General features: G+C 43.4%; 1 protein-coding gene across 15 annotated transcripts in view; it reads left to right on the top strand.

The window, feature by feature from the left end:
- TANC2 (tetratricopeptide repeat, ankyrin repeat and coiled-coil containing 2) overlaps positions 1-17,532 on the top strand; it is a 449,007-nt gene that overhangs the window by 403,610 nt on the left and 27,865 nt on the right. For all 15 annotated transcript variants that reach the window (XR_009868432.1, XR_009868431.1, XR_009868430.1 and 12 more), the window contains 4 exons: positions 4,543-4,665; positions 5,215-5,451; positions 12,621-12,806; positions 15,432-15,525. Coding sequence is in view for 12 of the 15 variants with exons in the window: in XM_062215498.1 (XP_062071482.1) it covers positions 4,543-4,665; positions 5,215-5,451; positions 12,621-12,806; positions 15,432-15,525 (640 nt within the window). In the remaining 3 variants the exon portion in view is untranslated. The remainder of the gene's footprint in view (positions 1-4,542; positions 4,666-5,214; positions 5,452-12,620; positions 12,807-15,431; positions 15,526-17,532) is intronic.

Below are 17,532 nucleotides of genomic sequence, written 5' to 3'. Positions count from 1 at the left end.
TGAGAGTCTACAATTCTGGATATTTGGAGAGTTTTCACTTTTGTTTTCTACAAATTTATTGACATATTTCTTATACACTATAAAATTCACTCATTTTAAGCATATACATGTCAATGATCTTGAGTATATTTATGATTTTTTTAAAGATTTATTTATTTATTTGAAAGTCAGAGTTACACAGAGAGGAGAGGCAGAGAGAGAAAGAGAGAGAGAGAGATCTTCCATCCGCTGGTTCACTCCCCAGTTGGCCACAACGGCTGGAGTTACGCCAATCTAAAGCCAGGAGCCAGGAGTTTCTTCGAGGTCTCCCACGCGGGTGCAGGGGCCCAAGGACTTGGGCCATGTTCTACTGCTTTCCCAGGCCATAGCACAGAGCTGGATCAGAAGTGGAGCAGCTAGGACTCGAGCCGGCACCCATATGGGATGCCAGCACTGCAGGCAGCAGCTTTACCTACTACACCACAGCACCGGCCCCAAGTATATTTATGATTGTGCAACTGTCATCACTGCTGAAACATATCTGTCAGCCTAGAAATTAAACCCCAGGCCCATTTTAAGTCACTTCTCAGTCTCTTTTCTTTTAAGGTTTATTTACTTATTTGAGAGGTAGGGCAACAGAGAAAAGTACATTATAAAATGCAAAATACTAGATACATATGTAATACAAGGTTCTTTGATCATAATTAGGAGTGATGACCTTTTTCCTGAAAATAAGATTTAATAACAAGCATGAATTCCATGTGGTAACGTCACCCTGTCACTTCAGACTTTCGTAGTATCCTCCGTAGCAGTGGTTGACAAACTTTATGTAAGGGGTCATAAAATCTTGCAGCCATATAACTGTGTTGTTGTAATGTACACGCAGCTGGAAACAATACAGAAATGCATGGGTGTCACTGTATTCCAATAAAATTTGATTTACAAAAACAGGTGGAAGGCCAGATATGGCCTCAGGCCATAGTTTGTCAACCCTTTTCTATGGTGAAGGCACTATTTATCAGTATCCTTGTGCTGTGACCAAACAGGGCCCTGTGGACTGGTCAGATAAGAACAGTGGTAATTGATTTGCAAGTGAGTCACTGATATATCTGTAAATAACTTACTTTAGTGAAATTCAATGGAGAAGCCCAAAAGTTAGTTTTTGCCATAATCTTCTTGATAATAATGACTTTAAGCGAGTTATTTTATCTTACTGTGCCTGCTAACCTTTAAAATGGAGGAAATAGCATTTGTCTCATGATGGTTGTGAGGATTTATTCTTTATTTTTTAAAATAATTCTTTAAAAAAAAAAGATTTATTTATGTATTTATTTGAAAGTGTTAGAGAGGGAGAGACACAGAGAGAAAGGTCTTCCATCTGCTGGTTGACTCCCTAAATGGCCACAATGGCTGGAACTGAGCCAAATCAGAGCCAGGAGCCTCCTCTGGGTTTCCCACGCAGGTACAGGAGCCCAAGGAGCTGGGCCATCCTCTGCTGCTTTCCCAGGCCATTAACAGAGAGCTGGATCAGAAGTGGAGCAGCCAGAATCCAAAAGGGCTCCCACAGGGATGCCACTAAGGCACAGCTCTGGCCCCAATTTAATTTATTATTCTGTATAAAATGCTTAGAAGAGGGGCTGAGATGCCTCAGAGCTACATATATGTTAACTACATATAGGACAGAGATTATCTCTGGGGAGAGCAGAGGTTGGGATAAGGAACAGACATGAAGCGAGCTTCTACTCTAATTGTTAGATTTTATTTATTTAAAGAAAAAGAGAGCTGCTTTTTAAAATAAGAGATGCTGTTTAAAATAAAAGAGAAGCTGCTTTTTTATTAAAATTGAAATAATCTAAATATTCAACAGTAGAATAAGAATTAAGGATATATGAGTCAGCCATATGGTGGAATGCTATACTGTTAAATGTGTCCATTGAGTCCTCTAAGCATTACTCCCAAAAATTATGGTTATTATATTTTTTTAATTTCATTGTCACTTTTTCATGGTTTCCAGTTTTTTCTATCAAAATTCTCAATCTTGTCTTGGTTTCTTGAACACAGTAAACATAGTTATTTCAAAGTCTATGTCTCAAGATATGGAGCCTTGAGAGTTGATTTCTGCTATTTTTTGTTTGTTTTTAAGAATTGCTTGTTTGAAAGAGTGACAGGGAAGGAAGGAAGGAGAGAGAGAGAGAGATCTTCCACCTGCTGGTTTGGTTCCCCAAATGCTCTCAACAGTCAGAGCTGGGCCAAGCCAAAGCCAGGAGCCAGGCCGGCGCTGTGGCTCAACAGGCTAATCCTCCGCCTTGCGGCGCCGGCACACCAGGTTCTAGTCCCGGTCGGGGCACCGATCCTGTCCCGGTTGCCCCTCTTCCAGGCCAGCTCTCTGCTGTGGCCAGGGAGTGCAGTGGAGGATGGCCCAAGTGCTTGGGCCCTGCACCCCATGGGAGACCAGGAGAAGCACCTGGCTCCTGCCATCGGAACAGCGCGGTGCGCCGGCCGCAGCGCGACGGCCACGGTGGCCATTGGAGGGTGAACCAACGGCAAAGGAAGACCTTTCTCTCTGTCTCTCTCTCTCTCACTGTCCACTCTGCCTGTCAAAAATAAAAATAAAATAAAATAAAATAAAAAAGCCAGGAGCCAGGAACTCCATCCAGGACTCCCACATGAGCATCGGAAACCCAAGTATTTGGGGCACCATGCTCTGCCTTCCAAGCACATTAACTTGAAACGGAATAGGAAGTGCAAAGTAGCCAATATGGGATACAGACGGCCTAAGCAGCTACTTAACCCACTTTGCAACAACTCCCACCCCTCTTCTATTATTTGTCCCAGTTTTCATTGATATTTCATTACTTGTGTGCCAAAATATATTTTATTTTGTTCTGGTCTTTGCATTTGTGAGTAATTTAAAGCTAGGATTATATTATCTTACCTTGGATAGAATTTGTTTACTTAGTAGTTGATGATCACCTTATTCCATTTTCCTTTTTTTTTATTAAAGCTCTTATTTAATGAATATAAATTTCCAAAGTACAGCTTATGTATTACAATGGCTTCCCCCCCAATAACTTCCCTCCCACCCACAACCCTCCCCTTTCCCACTCCCTCTCCCCTTCCATTCACATCAAGATTCATTTTCAATTCTCTTTATATACAGAAAATCAGTTTAGTTTATATTAAGTAAAGATTTCAACAGTTTGCCCTCCCATAGCAACACAAAGTGAAAAATACTGTTGGAGTACTAGTTATAGCATTAAATCACAGTGTACAGCACATTAATGGCAGAGATCCTACATGATTTTTTTAAAAATTGATTAATTTTCAATGCAAGGACTGAGATCATTTAAATTCTGTTGCAGTACATGTGAGAGCCTGCCTATTTCTACTTCACCTTTGTTCCTGGGATCAAGTCCTTTGTAGGAGATAGGGTCCCATACCACAGTGAGGAAGTTCACCAGGGAACACCTCCTCCCTTGATTAGCTGGGTCCTATGCTCTAATTCCTGTCTCCCTGGATGTCAGAGGTACTTGTAGGTAACTCTGCTTTGACAAACACACACAGGGAAAAGCAGCTCCAGGTGGATCTCCTGGGCTCCAGTCTATCCAGACCTCCCTCAGTAATTCTTCTCTAGCTTCTTATCCTCCCATATTTTTAAGGGGGTGTTTTTAAAATTTTGTATGGCTATTCTTCATTGTCCTTAGCAAGAATGTTGTTCAAATTGCCTAGATCGGGGCTGGCACTGTGGTGTAGAGAGTAAAACCACCGCCTGCAGTGCCACCATCCCATATGGAAGCCAGTTCAAGTCCTGGCGGCTCTACTTCCCATCCAGCTCTCTGCTATGGCCTGGGGAAGCAGTAGAAGATGGCCCAAGTCTTTGGGCCTCCGCACCTGTGTGGGAGACCCAGAAGAAGCTCCTGGCTCCTGGCTTCCAATCGGCCCAGCTCCAGCTGTTGCGACCACTTGGGGAGTGAACCAGTGGATGGAAGATCGTCTCCCTCTCTCTCTCTCTCTCTCTCTCTCTCTCTCGGCCACTTGGGGAGTGAACCAGTGGATGGAAGATCATCTCTCTTTCTCTCTCTCTCTCTCTCTCTCTCTCTCTTTTCCTCTCTCTTTCCCTGTCCCCCTGTCCCTCCCTCCCTCTCTGTAACTCTGCCTTTCAAATAAATAAATAAATCTTTTTAAAAAATTGCCTAGATCTACCATTAACAAAAGGGGAAGTCCACTCAAGTCCTCTTAAGCAAAAATTACAACTCAGCATTCTGGGAACATCCAAATTTTCTCTAAAAGTCGTAGGATATAGAAAAACAAATTACATCAGGTCCACACAAAAGAGAGATGTTAAGCAGTTGTTGCTGGGAATTCTGAGACAGAAACCCCCTAAGTTAGGTTGTTCCTACAAGACTAGTCTCTGTTCCTTCAGTGGATGAGCATCTCTGGGCATGGACACTATGGAAGTTAGATTCTACTTTCATTCCTTAGTACAGAAGCCTAGAGGCCACTAACGCCTGATGGTGCTTTTTAGCTGGGCTAGTGATTTCATCGTCTCTATTTCTTTTTCAGGGTTTGAGTAAAAAAGTTGGTGTATCATCCTCCATCCTCCAAGGTCTCTGGATCTCCTACAGCACAGAAGGTCTTTCCATGGCATTGGCGTCTTTACGAAATCTCTACACTCCAAATATCAAAGTAAACCAAAAAATTACAAATAAGTTAAAGAATTGACTGTGGAACAAATAGAAATAGAAGTCGCTATTTAGTTGATCTTTGACTTGCTCTATGCTGCCTCTCACTGACTAGCCTTTTACTGATAATTTAATATATTTTGAATTGTTACATCTTATTCTGTGAATCAAAGACTAACTGTGTTGTCCTTCTACCTTCTATGAGCCGACTCTGACAAAGAGGGTCCTGCTGGTTCTAAAGAGTAAATTGATCTAAGAGAGCTTTTACTGGTAGGGGCTTTTCAGACAAGAGTTCACCTACTAGAAACTGTTCGACACTACAGTACGAGTGACATTTGCTCTTGCTCCTGAGCAGTTTATAGAAAGGAAATATTTTACATTGCCTTTCCAAAGGCAAGGAATTATAGGAACAAGTGAAAAATACAAAATAAAGTACTTACTGAATGCTACTAGGCACTATTGTAGGGTCTCAGATGATTTAATAAAAGATAACTAGAAGGAAGTAACTGCTGCTTGTCTGATTATTAATTCTGTTTTGTTTACATATTTCTAGGTTAGCCGACTACTGATTCTGGGAGGTGCCAATATTAACTACCGGACAGAGGTTTTAAATAATGCTCCAATTCTGTGTGTCCAGTCTCATCTTGGTTACACAGAAATGGTAGCCCTGCTGCTGGAGTTTGGGGCCAATGTGGACGCCTCTTCTGAAAGTGGACTGACTCCTCTGGGCTATGCTGCGGCAGCCGGGTTCCTGAGCATCGTGGTGCTGCTGTGCAAGAAACGGGCCAAGGTAACGGTTGCCCACCGCCGCTTCCTTCCCAATGTGCAGTCTTTCTCATTTTGTCACCTCGTGCATCCAGGTGGAGTACATCGGGCAGCAGATCAGAGGGGAGGCTGTCGTGGCACACATCCAGTGTTTGCCAGCTTGCTGCTGCCTGTCAGCAGTGCCTCTGGACAGCTCTCAGGCCCCTGAGAGGCAGTTAGGAAACTGCATTCATCAGCAAAAAGCTCCCTACCTAACGACCGAGAAATTCTTTCCTGAGCTCAGAAGAAACTCTTTTCTAGAGGAGGAGGAAGAAGTGGGAACACCATGGCCTCGTGGTATTTTGGTTCAGTCCTCAAAAAGGAAAGGAAGCTGGACCCATGAGATTGCTTTGGGAGTTGAGCCCAGGGACTCTCAGTGAAATCCCAGAGTCTTCGATGTTGAATGTGACACAGTGATGGCTCATCTACATCACATTCCATTCATTGGCATTAATTCCTCTAGAAACAGAAAGATAGCTGGGACCTAGTGAATTCAGATCTCGGCGAGGTTTTTCCTGAAGCCCAGCCCTTATGCTGCCAAGCCATTATTTTATTCATCTTCCATTGCTTTCCCCAAACAGATATGTTTGTCACTGTGTGTTTCTCAAAATCCTATCACACCTCTTTCACCCTCCTACAATACTGAGATTGAGTTCATCTCAGTATGTCTCTCTTAGAATTGCCAGTCCTTACCTAACTCCCCTTCTTCCCTTCTGCCTCAAAGGAGTATATCCCTTCCTTTCCAAAACACTTGCCTACACCTGTACTCTTGATCGCAGTATGTTCCTCTTTCTATCACATGTTAATACATGTTTTTCTAAATCCACAATACATTTTTTCTTGGTTTCTACAAATCTATTATGAATGGGCGGGGGAGAATCACTGTGTCATAGCGGGTAAAGCTACTGCCTATGGTGCAAGCCTCCCATATGGGTGCCATTTCAAGTCCCAGCTGCTCCACTTCTGATTCAGCTCTCTGCTATGGCCTGGGAAAGCAGTAGAAGATGGCCCAAGTCCTGGGGCCCCTGCACCCGCATGAGAGATTCAGAAGAAGCTCCTGGCTCCTGGCTTCAGATTGGCGTAGCTCCAGCCATTTGGGGAGTGAACCAGAGGATAGAAGACCTCTCTCTCTCTCTGCTTTTACCTCTGCCTCTCTGTAACTCTTTCAAATAAAATTAATAAATCTTTAAAAAAAAAAAAAACAAAACTATGAATGTCTCCCAACCTAAAAATGAAACTTTCTTCTCTCCTGTTAACAAGAGGCTGTGTACCCTCTCTTCCATTTCACATCCCCCTGTTCTGAGTCATCCCTAGTAGCTGTCTGCTTCCTTCCCACTCCTTAGACGTGTGCAGGCTGACTGCCAAGAGTGAGAAAGGAGCCAGTCAGTAAAGTCATAAGCTTTGCAGTCAAACAGTGGGGTCACATCCACAACTGGGTCCACACTTGCCTTATCTGAGGTCTTGTACATGACAGCCTCTCCATCTCACATTCTTCCTCTACAAAAAAGAATTCATAGAGTCAGTGTACAGATGAGAAGAGAAAAGCCATTTTAGAAAACATCTCTTTTTTTTTTTTTTTTTTTTTTTTTTACAGGTAGAGTGGATAGTGAGAGAAAGAGAGAAAGACAGAGAGAAAGGTCTTCCTTTTTGCCGTTGGTTCACCCTCCAATGGCCGCTGTGGCCGGCGCATCGTGCTGATCCGAAGGCAGGAGCCGGGTGCTTCTCCTGGTCTCTCATGCGGGTGCAGGGCCAAAGGACTTGGGCCATCCTCCACTGCCTTCCCGGGCCATAGCAGAGCGCTGGCCTGGAAGAGGGGCAACCGGGATAGAATCCGGCGCCCCAGCCGGGACTAGAACCCGGTGTGCCGGCACCGCAAGGCAGAGGATTAGCCTGTTAAGCCACGGCGCCGGCCAGAAAACATATCTTTTAATGTCATACAATGCCTAATATATAGCACCCTTAAATAAGAAGAAAATACCCCAGCCTTTCAGCATTCAGATGAGCTACCCAGAAGTCATTAGTAACTTGCAGTCACCAGATAAAGGCAGCTTTTTCTCTTTCCCACCCCTCTTACCCTATAGTGTTGGTCAGGTTGAACTTTTAAGATTTTCTCCCCCTCTTTTCCTTCTCCTGCTGTGTCTGTTCACTAAGATTTCATCCTCTGGTCTTCTCTATTCCCGTTGACATCATCAGCTTTGCAGTGAAATACAGCTGGGTTCCAGTTCTGTCAGGTCAGTTGGGTGATCGTGAGCTCCAGGCTGCTGATTCCTGAAGGCCCGGGTTTCACATTCCTAACTGCCTCTCACAGTTATGCTCGGGTGCCTCTGGTCCCTCCTCGTCCTCTGTAACTGCCTCCTCTTCCTGGCTTTTTCAGATCTGCTAATGTAACCCCCATTTTTCTTAAAACTAAGAAATCTGTGATACCTTCCTCTCCTTTGCTCTTCCAAGCTCATTATTTATGTAACCAAATCGTTTCAATTTCATCCTCAAAATAATTTGATTAGCTAGTCCTTTGTCTCCATCACAGCTGCCACCATTCTCCTGAATCATTCGTGGTATCTTCTTATGTAACAAACCGTTTTCTCAGATTCTGTTCTTATCTGTCATACACCAGTCCCTTAAATTTTTAAACCTCTTATTTTGAAACAATTTTAGACTTTCAAAACATTACAAAAATAGTACAGATAGTTTTCATACTTGTTTACCCCCCATCCAGGTTCCCCTAGTATTACCAGCATAAGTAACCATGGCCCAATAATAAAAACCAGAAAATAAGTGCTAATATAATATCTTTTCTTTTTAATTTGAGAGACAGAGAGCCTCATCCACTAGTTCACTCCCCAAATGCCTGCAACCACCAAGGCTGGCCCAGGCCAAAGCCAGTAGTCAGGAATTCAACCCAGATCTCCCACATGTGTGGCAGGGACCCAACTCCTGAAGTCATCAACTACTGTTCCCAGAGCAGCAAGAAACTAGAGTCAGAAGCCAGAGCTAAGACTTGAACCCAGGTACTGTGATACAGTATGCAGGCATCCTAATGCAAACCAAACAGTCACCATGATTATAATACTGTGAACTGATCTACAGAGCTTACTGCAGTTGTCCTACTAATGTACTTTTTCCATTTTCATTACATAAACCAACTCAGAATACCACATTACACATACTTACTGTGTCTTCTTAGGCTCCTCTAATCTATGAGAGTTTTTCAGCCTGCCTTTGTTTTTATGATCTTAACAAGTTTGAAGAACACTAACCAGTATTTAATATGGCTGATTGATTCTCATGACTAGATTGAGTTGATGAATTTTTATCAGGAATATCATGTAAGTGATGTTGCATACTAGACTCTGGGCGAGCATTTAGTCTATACTTCCCATATCAAAGTGCCTGGGTTTGATGCTCAGCCAACTCTGGCTCCTGACTTAAGCCTCCTGCAAATGCAGACACTGGGATGCAGCCATAATAGCTCAAGTAACTGGACTCCTGCCACACATCTAGGAGACCAAATTGCGTTCCAAGTTTCTGGCTCCAGCCCCAGCCCAGCCCCAAGCCACTGTGGGCATTTGGAAATGAATCAACAGATGGGAGCTATGTGTGTGTATCTCTGCCTCTCAAATAAACTTTTTAAAAATGTAATAAAACAAGAGATGGACATTTGGTACAGCAGTTAAAAAAAACACCTGGGACAACCACATCCCATTTCAGAGTACCTGGGTTTGAGTCCCAGCTCTGTTTCTAATTCCAGCTTCCTGCTAACGCACACCTGGGAGGCAGCAATGATGACTCAAGTGCCTGGGTCCCCAGGACCCTTTCCCAAATCCTAGTTTCAGCCTTGCCCAGCCCCAAGTATTGCAGACATTTGGGGAGTGAGCTAGCAGATGGAAGATCTTTTTGTCTATCTCTGAATCTCTATTTCTGTCCCTCTGCCAATCAACTAAATAAAAATATTTTTAAAAAGAAATAAAATATAGGCCGGCACCATGGCTCAATAGGCTAATCCTCCGCCTGTGGCGCCAGCACCCCAGGTTCTAGGTCGGGGCGCTGGATTCTGTCCCGGTTGCCCCTCTTCCAGTCCAGCTCTCTGCTGTGGTCCGGGAAGGCAGTGGAGGATGGCCCAAATCCTTGGGCCCTGCACCTGCATGGGAAACCAGGGGAAGCACCTGGCTCCTGGCTTCGGATCAGCACAGTGCGCTGGCCGCAGTGGCCATTGGGGGATGAACCAACAGAAAAGGAAGACCTTTCTCTCTGTCTCTCTCTCACTGTCCACTTTGCCTGTCAAAAAAATAAACAAATAAATAAATAAATAAAATATAGCACTTGCGGTACATGATACAATATGTCATTTACAAAAATTTATTTATTTGTTTTGAAAGCTGGAGTGACAGAGAGGGAGAGACGCAGAGAACGGGAGAGATCTTCTATCTGCTGATTAGCTCCCCAAATGCCCACAGCAGCCAGGACTAGGCCAGGCCAAAGCCAGGAGCCACAGATTCTAACCAGGTCTCCCATGTGAGTGGCAGAAACCCAAGTACTTGGACTGTCATCTGCTGCCTCCCAGGTATGTTAGGAGGCGGCCAGATCAGAAGCGCAGAGTGGGGCTGGCACTGTGGTACAGCAGTTTAAAGCCCTGCCCTGAAGTGCCAGTATCCCATATAGGTGCCGGTTCTAGTCCGACTGCTCCTCTTCTGATCCAGCTCTCTGCTATGGCCTGGGGGAGCAGTAGAAGATGGCCCAAGGCCTTGGGCCCCTGCACCCATGTGGGAGACCTGGAAGAAGGTCCTGGCTCCTGGCTTCGGGTCGGCACGGCTCTGGCCATTGCGGCCATCTGGGGAATGAACCAGCAGATGGAAGACCTCTCTCTGTCTCTACCTCTCTCTGTAACTCTGTCTTTCAAATAAATAAAATAAATCTTTAAAAAAAAAAAAAAGGCGCAGAGTAAGCAGGATTCAAGCCAGGCATTCCAATATGAGATGCAGGCGTCCTAAGTGGCAGCTTAACACACTATGCACCAACACCCACCCTGATATGTCCTAACTAAAGGTGATGCTAACATTGATCATTCCAAGTTTCTCAACTCTGAAGTTACTGGTTTTCCCTTAGTAATTAAGAAATCACTTCTAGGAGGGTGATTCGTGATTAGGCAGATGGATATCTTGTTTCTCATCACATTTGTGTGTACTAATTTTTGGAGCTATCATTGACTCTTGCTGTAGCAATTATGATTGTGATTTTTGCCTAATATTTTCTATGTCATCATTCATTTGACACTTATTAACTGGAATTCTATAAGGAATAAGTGTATTTACTTATTCAGTTACCTATTATATCACTGCACAGTCATGAATAGCTGTTTTATTCTGTGGCCTGTACTCTGTTACCATTATTCATTTTGTTGCTCAAATTGTCCCTGATTTGGCTATTGGGAGCTCCTTCAGGTTGGTTCCTGTGTATTTTCAACTTGTCCACATTATTTTCTAAGTACTTCCTTGATTTCTGCTACCAAAAGATATTCTAAACTGGCCTTTTACTGTTGCTGCCGCAGCCCCCAGGCCTGAAATCATTTCTCCAAGAGCCATGGTTTCATTTATTCATCCGCTTGGTTTTTGAAAATTTAGTTCTGAGCATCCAGACTCTCAATGACTCTTCACTACATACTGATCAAAATTCAGACGCCTTAGCCTGGCATTCAAAAATATCCATGCTCTGATCCCAAAAGACCTTCTCAAATTTGTGACTTAAACTTCCCTGCTACCATTACAAAAGCTAGATTAGGTTAACGATTTCCTATCTCATCCAGTTGAGATAAGCCCTCCCTCTGAATCCTTCCTAATTCTAACCAGGAATTAATTTTCCTTCCTCTAAAATTCTATTGTAGTTTTACTTTCCCTAGGACATTTACTGAATATTCCTTTGTAAGACAGACGTTTGTCCCATCACTCACATCTACCTTTTCCCTACCTTATTCAAGAGTCCTTGAGAGGGGCCAGTGCTATGGCTTAGTAGGCTAAGCTTCTGCCTGCCGTGCCAGCATCCCATATGGGCACTGGTTCATGTCCCAGCTGTTCCTCTTCCCATCCAGCTCTCTGCTATGGCCTGGGAAAGCAGTGGAAGATGGTCCAAGTGCTTGGGCCCCTGCACCCATGCAGGAGACCTAGAAGAAGCTTCTGGCTTCAGATCGACCCAGCTCCAGCTGTTGCAGCCATTTGGGGAGTGGATGGAAGACCTTTCTCTCTGTCTCTCCCCTCTCTTTGTAACTCTGCCTCTCAAATAAATAAATAAAATCTCTATAAAAAAAAAAAAAGAACCCTTGTGAGCACAATCTGATCACTCTCTTATTTACCTTTTTACTCTGTGTGTACCTACGAGGCCTTCAGTAAACATGAGTTCTGCAGATGACTGGGTGGAACCAGAGTTACTAGGAGAGCTGGAAAGAGCTCACTGTTGCAAGTGCTGTCAGGGTCAGCTAACTACATACGTAGTAGAAAAAGCTGCTTCATCTACTGATATTTGTAACCAAGGACTTTCTAGTAGATTGATCAACATAAATTTGTAGCCAACACGTAAGTTATAAAAACTGCTATTAGAGCTTAGTCAAACTTTAAGCTCCAAGTGCCTATAGTCATTTTGCCCGGGTCTTTGAGATTCTATGCTCCCATTGGAAGAGGAAGTGGCTTTGCCAAAGCTTGGTGGTCAAATGAGTTATTCATGATATGCTTTGCTTCTTTGGAAGATTAAACAATTGGAACTTCAAAATTTTTTCTCCCTTTTCATGATTTCAAAGACAGTTTTTTGTGCCAATGTAGCTATGAGTCAATTCTTGCTCTTTATAAAAAGAACTATTTGAGGACAAAGGAGAATGTACCTCAGGACAACAAAGCTCAGGCAAAGAATTTTGTTTTTTATTTTTCTGTTAATGTGAAACAAAGGCCTGACGTTCTTTTCCAGAGAAAAGCAATTCTCTCTAGAGGGACATCTAGCAGAGCTGTATCTCAGGAGCGATCGAGCCTGAGATGTTAACTTGCCTGGAGTTAGGTCCTGGGGGTGAGAAAGGATGAGCTTAGTAGGCCAGGCATTTGAAGTGGGCTGGTGTGACTAGGTTGGGAGTACTGCCTGAAGTCTCAGCTCACATCGCTCTCTGTCCTCTCGCCCTAGGTGGATCACTTGGATAAGAACGGACAGTGTGCTTTGGTCCATGCTGCACTCCGAGGTCACCTGGAGGTGGTCAAGTTTCTAATTCAATGTGACTGGACAATGGCTGGACAACAGCAAGGAGTGTTTAAGAAAAGCCAGGCCATCCAGCAAGCCCTCATTGCTGCAGCCAGCATGGGTTACACTGAGGTAAGAAGAAAACAGGAGGATTTTTTCCTATGCTATGGATTGAAGGGCCTAGGGAACCAAGATAAACTGGTTGAATTGTTTAAAAAAATTCGCCAGCTTCCTGCGGATGCACTTGGGAGACAGCAGGTGATGGCTAAAGTCCCTGCTACCCACGTGGGACACCCAGATGGAATTCTCGGATCTTGATTTTGGCCTGGCCCAGTCACAGCTGTTGCAGGCATTTGGGGAGTGAATCACTAGGTGGAGGATCTTTCTCATCACTTTGTCTTCCAAATAAATAAATAAACCTTTAAGGAAAAAAAATGATGTCTGCATCCCATATTAGAGTGCCAGGGTTGGGTACCTGCCTCCTGCCCCTGCTTCCTGCCAATGCAGACCCCATGAAGTCATGATGGCTCAAGTGACTGGATTCCTGCCAGCCACATGGGAGACTTGGATTGAGTTCCCAGCTCTCAGCTTCAGCCCTGGATAGCCCAATCCTAGCCACTGTGGGCATCTGGGGAGTGAATCAATGCTGGGAGCTTTCTCTTTCTCTCCCACCCCTCCTCCCTCTCTGTCCCCCCTTCCCCCACCTCTCTAACCAATTAGTAATTTAAAAACAAAAAAGCTCAGAAGAAACAGGTTTGATTCCCAGCTTTGCTGCACATTACCTCAGAACCTCAGACAGTGTGCCTCATCTCTTAGAACCTTATTTTCCCATCAGTAAAATAAAACTGGCCGGCGCTACGGCTCACTAGGCTAATCCTCCACCTTGCGGTGCCGGCACACCGGGTTCTAGTCCCAGCTGGGGTGCCGGATTCTGTCCCAGCTGCTCCTCTTCCAGGCCAGCTCTCTACTGTGGCCAGGGAGTGCAGTGGAGGATGGCCCAAGTGCTTGGGCCCTGTACCCCATGGGAGACCAGGAGAAGCACCTGGCTTCTGCCATCGGATCAGTGCAGTGCACTGGCCGCAGTGCACTAGCTGCGGCGGCCATTGGAGGGTGAACCAACGGCAAAGGAAGACCTTTCTCTCTGTCTCTCTCTCTCACTGTCCACTCTGCCTGTCAAAAAATTAAAAAAAAAATTAAATAAATAAATAAAACTAATAAATTCTTTTTTATAAGACTGGTATGAAGGGTGCTTTGTAGACTATTAAACACTGTGCAAGTGGTATCTTTTCTAATTTGTTTATTAACAAACAGTAATAGTAGTGGCAAATGTATGGAATTGGTACTTCACTAGGAAATAGTTAACCAATCCTGACGGTGAGGGGAGTGGGGCAGGTGTGTGTGTGTGCATGGGTATGTGTGCATACATACTTAAATTTTATAAACTTTACTGATAAAAGAATGAGTTACAAATGACCATGAAATACACAGTATTCTTTATGAAATACTTTTGTTGGTTTTTGTCAAATTTGTATCTGTAACTAACCTATGGTTGTAGTTTAACCAGGATTTAATGAATGAAATTGCATCCCAATTTGCTCTTTTTCCAGTAATTTTACTGACATTAAATCTGATATGACATCTACTGTTCAACTACTTCTCGTCATACTGTTCAGTAAACTGAACCTTCAGGGCCAGGCTTTTGGCTTAGTGGGTAAGATCCTGGGATTCAAGAGCAAGCTCTGCTCCTGACTCCACCTTCCTGCTTATGCAGAGCCTGGGAGGCATTGGTGATGGCTCAAGTGATTGGTTCCTGCCACCCATGTGGAAGACCTAGATTAAGTTCCCAGCTCCTGGCTTTGGCTCTAGGCAGGGGATGTTGCCAGCCTTTGGGGAGTGAAGCAGTGGATAGGAGCATGCTGTCTCTCACTCTCTCTCTCTCTCTCTCTCTCTCTCTCTTTTACTTCTCTCTCTCTCTTCTTTCTCTTCTCTCTCTTCCCTCTGTCTCTCTCTCACTTCTCTCTCTCTCTCTCTCTCTCTTCCTGCCTCTTACATTTTTGAAAAAAGGAAAATAATTGCTTTACTCTGAAGACATACAGGTCCTCAATTTTCTCTATATTTATTTTCTGGTATCTTTAAGTTGGAAGGATAAGGGATTCTCTATTTAGCTTAAATATGGGGAATATATAATAAATTAAATATTTATTTATTTGAAATGCAGAGCAACAGAAAGGGAAGGAGGGGGAGAGAGAGAGATACTAATTTTTCCATCAACTGGTTTACTCCTCATATAGCTAAAACAAACAGGTCTGGGCAAGGCTGAAGCCAGGAAATAGGAACTCCATCCAGGTCTCCCATATGGGTGGAAATGGCCCAAGTACTTGGGCCATCTTTTGCTGCTTTCTCAGGCACATTAGAAGGAAGCTGGATCAGAAGCAGAGCAGCCAGGACTCAAACCTGCACTCCAACAGGGAATGCTGGCATAGTAAGTGGAAGCTTAACTCACTGTACCACAGTACCAGCCTCAGAATATGTAATTTTTGGTAGTCATATACTATGTAAATGAATTGTTTCCTTGTGATAGGAGAGGTGTTCATCATGGCTGCATTGAGTTGCTTTGCTAGGTCAGTTCTCATTCCTTGTGTGTGCAAGAGACTTAGTGATACTTAGATCTGTGAGATGTCTTCCATATCTCACAGGCTAGTGTCAGTAGCATAGTTTTCCACTTGAAGTCTGAGCTGACACACCTTCTTGTTTCAGATTGTCTCCTACCTACTTGATCTTCCAGAGAAAGATGAAGAGGAAGTGGAACGAGCCCAGATTAACAGCTTTGACAGTCTCTGGGGAGAGACAGGTACCGCTCATGCACAGTTGCTCTCTTCCCATGAACGTATTGTGTTTCTGTGGACCCTCTGTATCTCATATCCTTTTATTTTCTCTGGCTTACATTTGGCATGCTTCTTAGGACTTTTGTATTGGCGATTGATTCAACCCAAGTAAAAAGTCAGGTTCCCCTCTCAGTCCTCTTTCCCTCTGGAGTCTCCATACCATCAGCAGTCGTCTTCCAAACAAAACTTTTCTCCTACTCGTTTCCAAATACTTTTAAAAGACTGAAAGTTTTCCTTGCAGTGTTCCAAACCAGAGCGAAAATAATTGTGGCCTTTCTCTGTTTTTATAGCATCTTTGTAGTAGTTAGGGAATAAGTATTTCTCTCATCAGAATAACTCTGTTCACCTGCAGCTGTAAAACAGTAGGTTACCTTTTTATCCACACCTCTGGGTTAACCAAGTGTTATTACAGTAGTGTGGTTTCTGACACGGTAGGCTGAAAGCATTATGAGCCAAGCTGCTATCTGGATGCAAAATGGAGATATCGACCTGTAAGACCCAGTCCCAGGCAACTCCTCTTGGTCTGTAGCAAAATGAATTATGTATATGTGCTGCCTAAGCGAGCACAGCAAAGAGAATTATGTATGTTTGCTTCTCACACACCCCACCAACAGAAGCTCTCTCCTTGTGGCCTTTGCAGAAGATGATTGTTGCCTTTCCTCCAAGTCTAAACTGGATCATCTGGAGAAACCTTAGTAACCTTTGGTGTATTTTTATGAAACCAAGGCAGTGAAAATGGTAGAAAAACCACAGATATGTGTCATATTTGCCAGTAGAAGTATACTAATATTGAGGTGGCCAATTTAGGGAGAATATGTTACCAAACAAGAAAGTTACACATTTTGGTTAGGGTAAGAGTATTGTTAAAAATAAGAGAATCCTCTTAAACTCATTTAAAATTAATAATGACCTGTGGAATTATGCTTCTTCCCCTGACAAAATGTTATATAGGTTTCATGACTGTTTTAAAATCATGTGAAATGATCCACAGCTTGGGAATTTGCTTTGCAAACAATCCCTCCGTGTGTAAGAGCCAAAGAAAGCAGATGCCAGGCAGCTGCTGCTTAAGAGCCCACGACAGATTAAAGGAGAATGTGCAGCTGGAATCAGCTGCTGTCTGTGGACACCGCTCCCCTGAGGAAGCTGGGGGACAGGCCGAAGGGGAGCGGCATTTCTGGAACACGTATGTGCATCTTAGGGCTGTGCAAGGCACGTGTTGGGTAACTTCTGTCAGCTCAGCCTTCCCCAACGCGGTACTGCCATACCTCCCAAAGACTCCTTGTTGCCAAGGCCATGGGTGTGTAACTACCAAGGGCAGCACAAAAAAGTCATGGCCCAGTGGTAAGACTGAAGTTACAAGACTAACAGTCCTAGTGTTGAATCATTCTAGTGCTGAACTTGAAAGAAATCCTGTAAATGTTCAAGAAGAGTGTGAACGAAATAGAAGACTTGTTTTTATCTATACGAATCTCTTACAAGAATAAAACTTTATGGTCTCAGGATATTAAAAGTATTTCATGCTTTAAAATGTACAACAAATTTTTATATTAATTTATATACATATGTATCATATCTCAACATTTTAAAAATCAGAACTTCGTGTCTATAATCAGAATTATATTTAACTTGGTTATTTAACTACAATAATTTAGTATTATAAATGTAAAATGGTACTTAAACATGAGTTATGAAATATTTGTAATATAATTTCTAGATCTATGAAAAAATTATTTGAATTCAGAAAAATTTCTGGAATATAACATTGTCTTTGCGGTGTGAAAATGATCTTATGACCCACGGCTAGTATAGGGTGGGTTTTGAATTGCTTTTCTGCCTGCAGAGAAGAGCTCACTGGGCACATGTATGTTCCTTTCCAATTTGCAGCACATAATCATTCAAAGTTTATAATGACCCATTGATTTATGATGTTTCCTCCGTGACAAAACCTGGCATGTGTTTTTGCGTGTACTCAT

The sequence above is a fragment of the Lepus europaeus genome, chromosome 18, assembly GCF_033115175.1.
Source record: "Lepus europaeus isolate LE1 chromosome 18, mLepTim1.pri, whole genome shotgun sequence".
Taxonomy (NCBI): domain Eukaryota; kingdom Metazoa; phylum Chordata; class Mammalia; order Lagomorpha; family Leporidae; genus Lepus; species Lepus europaeus.
The sequence above is the reverse complement of the archived record's forward strand: the minus strand, read 5'-3'. Positions and strand labels throughout refer to the sequence as shown.